The sequence below is a fragment of the Trachymyrmex cornetzi genome, unplaced genomic scaffold (assembly GCF_001594075.2).
Source record: "Trachymyrmex cornetzi isolate Tcor2-1 unplaced genomic scaffold, Tcor1.1 scaffold386, whole genome shotgun sequence".
Lineage (NCBI taxonomy): Eukaryota > Metazoa > Arthropoda > Insecta > Hymenoptera > Formicidae > Trachymyrmex > Trachymyrmex cornetzi.
In genome coordinates, this window is record NW_017298597.1 from 226,316 (window position 1) to 232,967 (window position 6,652).

Consider the following 6,652-nt stretch of genomic DNA (forward strand, 5'->3'; position numbering starts at 1 on the left):
CAAAGCGAACGACGGCCTAATGCTGGATTCACCCTGCATCCGATTTGCTTCGTACAACCCTCTGCAATCAATCAGAAAACAGAATTCCGATGATACGAAGCAAAATCCATCGGAATCCTGTTTTCTGATTAGTTGCAGGGCGTCGTACGACGCAAATCGGATGCAGGGTGAATCCAGCAAATGGCTCGAATTCACTGAAAACGAAAATGACCAATGGCGTAAGCAGAACTCTCGTACAGCAGCGCGCGCTTGGAAATCCACCTGTCTATGCAGAACCGCTAGTTGATGGCGGATATCGCGCGATTCGGTTTGATCGTCTTGCGATATCTTAAAACTGTTCGTGCCTTCGTGCCCCCGTTGACGATAGTCTGTGTCTGTGTGTTGGTCTGCTTACATGTGGATACGTTCGTTTGTTCTCGCCGTTTGCTCTACTGTTATGTAGATGCCACCATGAGAACGATTCGTGTTAGCTGAAAGTAATCTCGGAGTTACAACGGTGACAAACGGTGCGAGGACGATATCGCGGGAAAATGACTTCTTTCGTGCCGTCGAGAGTCTAGGAATTCATGAAATTGAAGAAGCGAAAGAGTCTGTGCGCGCAGTGCGTGAATATGCCCGCCAAGGTCTCTAAGAAGGTCGTGGGCATGATCATACGAAGCCGAAAGTCCATTATGAAGGATGGAGTCATCACGGTACCAATGACTTTCGTTAAATCTCACTCATTGACACCACTCATCATTATCATTATCTCGCAACTCTCCCTCCCTCTCTTTCCTGTGGCGGCGCCCGCCTCGATTCTCGACTTCCGAGCCGCTGCTAAGCTACTACCTAGCTAGTAGCTGGTACCCTCTCTCACTCCGACATTCGCACCATACCTGTCTCATATGTCTGTCTGTCTGTCTGTCTGTCCGTTTGCCTACACCGCAAACGTTTTATCTCGAGTCCCATTTTATCTTCACGTAATGTCGCATGATCGGTACTAACGAGGACCTCTATTCGTGACACTACATGGAACAACTTGTATCTTGTCCCTTGTATATTTCGGAGAAACAGCCGAAAATATACCTACGATTCCATGTTACAAATAATTTCTGCAATATTTTACAAGTTGCAATAAAATAGAGGTGTTTATATTCGTGGCCTCTCAATTCTTGACGCACTTTATATTTGCATACATGTAAATTATTTCTTAAACAGACGTGACAAATGCATGTACACGTATGTGTGTATTTAGTATTTTTTAATGTGTTTGAGTATTATCAAAAATTATCATCTTTATTATTCCCATATGTTTAATTTTGCATTGTATTCTTTTCTGTCTCGTGCAAGACTAAATGTGGCATAATTATTAAAAAAATACTAATTATTGTACGCTTATTTACATAACCTATGTGACGTGTTATCAGCTGATTAGACCATTTTATTTTATAAACACATTTGCTTGCAAAGGACATCTGATGCATGAAAGAAAAAATTGAGTGGACACAGAGAAAAGATAGTCCTATTATATTTCAACAGTGATATAAAGTTTGATTTATAATTTCTAAATATATTTATCTTAATAGAAAGGGAGAAATTTTGTTTATAATTTTTGTTTTTGGGATCAATATTGTAAACTATTTACGCCACGTTTTATAGTCAACATTCAACGAATCACTTAAACCTCTACTTAATATATGTAAATTAAATTAGTTTCTTTCTTTCTCTCTCCATCGCTTAGCCCGATAGAAAAAGGCAATTGATGAATTTTTTTTCCTAGTAGTCGTTGTAACTATTGAATTGATTTTGCCGAAGGTTATTCTATATTTTGACTAACAAAAAAAAATCAGGAGGTAAAAATGGATGTTATTCCTCGACACGACGCTGTTTTTATCACATATTGTAAGCGTCACACATATGTATACACATACATATACATATATATATATGTATATATATAATTTTTTACGTGCGTATGTGCGCGTCACTACATGTACATATAGCGCATAAACAGGCAAGTGTCGCGCGCATCGATCAATTATTCGACAATGCGTTCCCATACACGCCGACAATTGACCGTAATGGACCGTAATGACGCGATGGTGATGTTGCCGCGGCGTATGCGAAATCTTTCCTTCGCGATGCCCAGCTAAAAGCAGCTAAAAGGAGCCTGGAATGAGCGAATCGCCAGCTGTCGAGACCATCGTTAGGTTAGAACTCCGAGTCCGGAGACTCCGGAGTTAGCTCGAAGAGATTATACGGTTGAATCGTCAAGCGGTGACGTTGGGGAGGGGATGAGAGACCAGTTGGAGCAGTTGCGATGCGGAGGTTTGATTCCCCGCGTGAACCGTCCCGCGCGACGTGAATGGACCGCGCGAGGGATTGACGGCGCGTCGGCTGGATCTCGGCTGGAAATATGTGATCGTCCGAGATCTCTCTCGCCGTAGCTGCCGCCGTATACGCGAACGGCCCGACGCCGACCCGTGGTTTCCAAGAATAGAGATACGAGACAGGGGGTGACAAGGAGAGGGGGTGAGAGACCGAGGGGGAAAGAGACGGGAGGAAAGAGAAGACTCCGTCCGCGGCGCAAAGCCGCTCCGGTCGCACGAGGAGACTGGAGAAGACTCCCCGGATCGGACAGGAGCGGACGTCGATCGTCGCGCGTTGCCGACCTGCAGGGAGTGGAGTGCCCAATCGCCGACCTCGCGTCCCCGCGGATCTCTCTGTGACGTCACGCGCGTCGCGACCGTGCGCGCGATCGGATCAAGGCATCAAGGCATCAAGGCCGCGCGCGCGACTCGCGAGTCGACTCCCCGGACTCGGGGACTCGGGGACTCGGGGAAGCCAGCAGCGTCCCAACGATATCGTTCACCTCGTGCTCTCCGTTTATCATGAAGGTGAATCTCTGTTACGAGCAGAGGTATGCGTGAAAAATACCACTCGACTTTTCCAAGCTTCACCAAGTCGGGGCTGTAACTCCTTTACTTTTACTCTTCGGATCTCGTATATTCTTGCCAAGAAATCTAATGACGCCACTGATTTGGCACTGTACAACTGTCTGGCGAGACAGCGTTACAGGACTAATTATGTCATATGACTCGATAATCATGGAATTATTTTTAAGAAATATATAATAAAATACGCGCATTGAGAGAGTGAATGGATTTTAAGAGGATGCTGTGGAAGATTGCGCTAACTTGAGTCTTGCACTGCCATAATAAAGTTCAAAACGTTGACAACCGATTGTCAGAAAGATTGATTATGTCACGTTCTCGTAAATATAATTGCAAACGAGGAAGCGCGGAGTGACAGCAGAGTGACTTATTGTATCTCACGATTGAATAATATTTCTTACTTAAACCTCAACAAAGCAGAGTGTACATAAGGAGCCTTGTAAATAATATTTGCAAAATAATAGTAAATAGATGTAAAAGCCGACAGTTTCATTGAAATGATATAAATCGTTAATCAAAGTTTTGTATTAACAGGCATTATCGATAATAGATATATCGATAATAGATATGAGAAACAAATATATAATGAAGACAGATATACTGTCTTCATTGTAACAATCTCGTTTGTAATGCAAATATAACGTCGGCAAATCAAACGGTCATGACAATATGACTGAAGAGACTATTTACAAAATAATTAGGATAAGATGTAGTGGAATGCACAACACAATACACGCATTTCAGTCATGGTGCAATATCACTATTTTAGATGTTACATTATAAAAGCTATGAAAAAACATGCGGACTTGACGATCCAAGCAAACGAACTACAAATAATATTGAATCACAAATTAAAATTTAATACAGAACTGTGGAAACAGTGCGCTATTATGACATTAAGAGAAGATTATCTATCTTTTTATCGCATACTTGTAAGCGGAATGACGACAAAAGTATCGATTAAAACGTGAGAATATGAGAGGAAATATACATAGCGACATTTTTTAGGGGTCATGCCCCCTGGGGCAAGCAGTGGAACAGAGGGCTTGGGCCCGACCTGTTCTGAAATACATAACAATCAAGATCATGCCACAGCCAAACTCACACCTCCCCCTACATTCGTTCAACAATGCTACAGACACCTCAAGGTCAGCTGCTAAAATATCACAAGTCTGTCACTTGTGGTATATGCAGAAGGCTACATCTAGTTATCGAAATTTATTTTCCATGCTGCGATTTGTACACTTTTACATTAAAAATTATTATCTCTAATTTACGTACTCGTATTAAAGATTATCTTGTAATATGTTGTTATATCTTATTTTTTCAGAGTTCTGGTGTTGGCGAAGCGAGCGTCTATCATGCATTGGTTGTAATATTTCTGGAATTCTTCGCATGGGGACTATTAACCATGCCTATTATTAGGGTACTGAATGAAACATTTCCGGATCACACGTTCCTGATGAATGGCTTGATAATAGGAATCAAAGGAATCTTGTCTTTTCTTTCTGCGCCACTGATTGGTGCTCTCTCTGACGTATGGGGTCGAAAATTTTTTTTACTTATCACAGTGGCCTTCACATGCGCACCAATTCCCCTAATGAGCATTAATACATGGTGGTTTTTTGCCATGATTTCCATCAGTGGCGTATTCGCTTGCACATTCTCAGTGGTGTTTGCATACGTTGCGGATGTAACAGAAGAAAATCAAAGATCACTAGCGTATGGTTTGGTACGTGTATATCATTTTTGTGATTAGAATGACAATATTTGCATTTTGAGGACCAAAGTTTTATTTTATAATAAAAATAATTTGAGACAAAATCATTGGTTATCTAACTTATAAAATAAATTTTATTTTGCTTATCCCTCAGGTGTCAGCAACTTTTGCTGCAAGTATGGTAATAAGTCCAGCTTTGGGAGCTTATATTATGAAGACTTATGGAGAAAATCTTGCCGTAGCATTAGCAACTGCTATCGCAGTCTTGGATGTGTTTTTCATACTAGTGGCTGTACCTGAAAGTTTGCCTGAAAAAACACGTCCACCAGCACCTATATCATGGGAGCAAGCTGATCCATTTGCTGCTCTTGGAAAGGTAAAGTACATGTACATCTATCGTATCGGTCTAAAACATTTTTCTACGTTGTCCAACCCGACGCCTAACTTCAACCCTTTTCGATTCCCGCAGTCCTCCGATGTTAGCATTCTTTCATTCATTGATTTATGAATTGATTTTTGCCACTCTAGTCTAGGTCTTTCTCTCCTCCTTATTCTCATCTTGTATCTTCCATTCATTGTACATTGCCATACCATATCAGTTGTTTACTTTCAATATCCTGGGAATGGTGCTTTCTATTCCAATCTGTTTCTTATCATCTCATTCCTTATCCTGTCTCTTCTTGAAATGCACATGGATCTTCTCATCGCATCCATTTCCATGGTCTCCACTTGTTTCTTGTATTTATCGGTAATTCTCCAAGTTTCTGCACAGTAACATACTTTAAAGTACATGTACATATATATGTATATAGTATAAAAAAGAAATCTATAAATATATAATTATATTAAATTTACTTTGCAGGTTGGAAAAGACCATACTATTTTAATGCTGTGTGTTACTGTGTTCCTGAGTTACCTCCCTGAAGCAGGACAATATAGTTGTATATTCGTTTACTTAAAATTGGCTATGGGTTTTTCTAATCTCATGGTAGCAATATTTATCGCCGTGGTAGGCATCTTGAGTGTGGGAGCGCAGATTGTATTAGGACCCTTAATGAGAACACTCGGCAGCAAACATACTATAATGCTCGGTCTGTTATTTGAAATGTTACAGCTCATGTGGTATGGATTCGGCTCACAAACATGGTAAATCATTTCTTCATTTACATCATAGCAATGTTACTCTATTAATTATGCATTAAAATTTCAATAATAATTAAAATTAAATGACGATGAGAATAGCATGCCAAGTCTTGATCAAGCGTTAATTATTTCAAGGATGATGTGGGCTGCTGGAGTACTTGCTTCTGTATCAAGCATTACGTATCCCGCGATTTCCGCATTCGTATCCATGCATTCTGATGCTGATAAACAAGGATTAGTGCAAGGTATGGTAACTGGGATGCGTGGTCTCTGCAATGGACTTGGACCTGCTATGTTCGGTGTCATATTCTACCTTTTTCATGTTGATCTTAACGACGACACACCCAATCTCCCTTTGAAACCGTCGTTTGTAGACGAAAACAACAGAACGGGAACTAGTACACATCTTGACATAATGCCTCAGGTACATACATTATATCTGCAGGTAAGCATAGTTTATTTTTGTTAGCCTATCTGTTCAGTAAGTTTTATACGTGCAGCATTAAAGTTATTTATTGAAAAGTAATAGCTTTAATATTGAAAAAAAAATCAATATATTGATGTATATATAAAAAATAATATAAATAAGAAGCACATTAATAAAAAAAGTCAGAATCATATTAAGAAATATGAATATTTCGAAAAATAAAAAAAATAAAAACCATCCCCAATGAGAGTTAAAATATCTAGCATGTGTATATATGATTAACTCTAATGATATGTATCATGTGTATAAAAGATGTGTATCATGTGTATAAATTTTCTATGGAATTTTAAAATTATATACAAATTTACCTTTTTAAAAAAAAGGTAAAAAAAGCGCTAAGCGTTGATGAAACTGGCCCAAATGGTGCTT

The 6,652-nt window shown here is 39.8% G+C and overlaps 1 protein-coding gene across 7 annotated transcripts in view; it reads left to right on the plus strand.

The window, feature by feature from the left end:
- The first annotated feature begins 323 nt into the window (after positions 1-323).
- The window catches only part of LOC108763852 (hippocampus abundant transcript 1 protein), a 10,953-nt gene continuing 4,624 nt past the window's right edge, over positions 324-6,652 (plus strand). The window contains exons 1-6 of one of the 7 annotated variants that reach the window (XM_018511751.1): positions 2,189-3,865; positions 3,942-4,081; positions 4,264-4,665; positions 4,808-5,029; positions 5,516-5,799; positions 5,932-6,241. In XM_018511751.1, coding sequence (XP_018367253.1) covers positions 3,947-4,081; positions 4,264-4,665; positions 4,808-5,029; positions 5,516-5,799; positions 5,932-6,241 — 1,353 coding nt within the window. In that variant the 5' untranslated portion in view covers positions 2,189-3,865; positions 3,942-3,946. Of the gene's footprint in view, positions 693-2,183; positions 4,082-4,263; positions 4,666-4,807; positions 5,030-5,515; positions 5,800-5,931; positions 6,242-6,652 lie in introns of those variants that run through there. The other 6 variants (XM_018511752.1, XM_018511754.1, XM_018511755.1 and 3 more) reach the window with 6 other exon arrangements.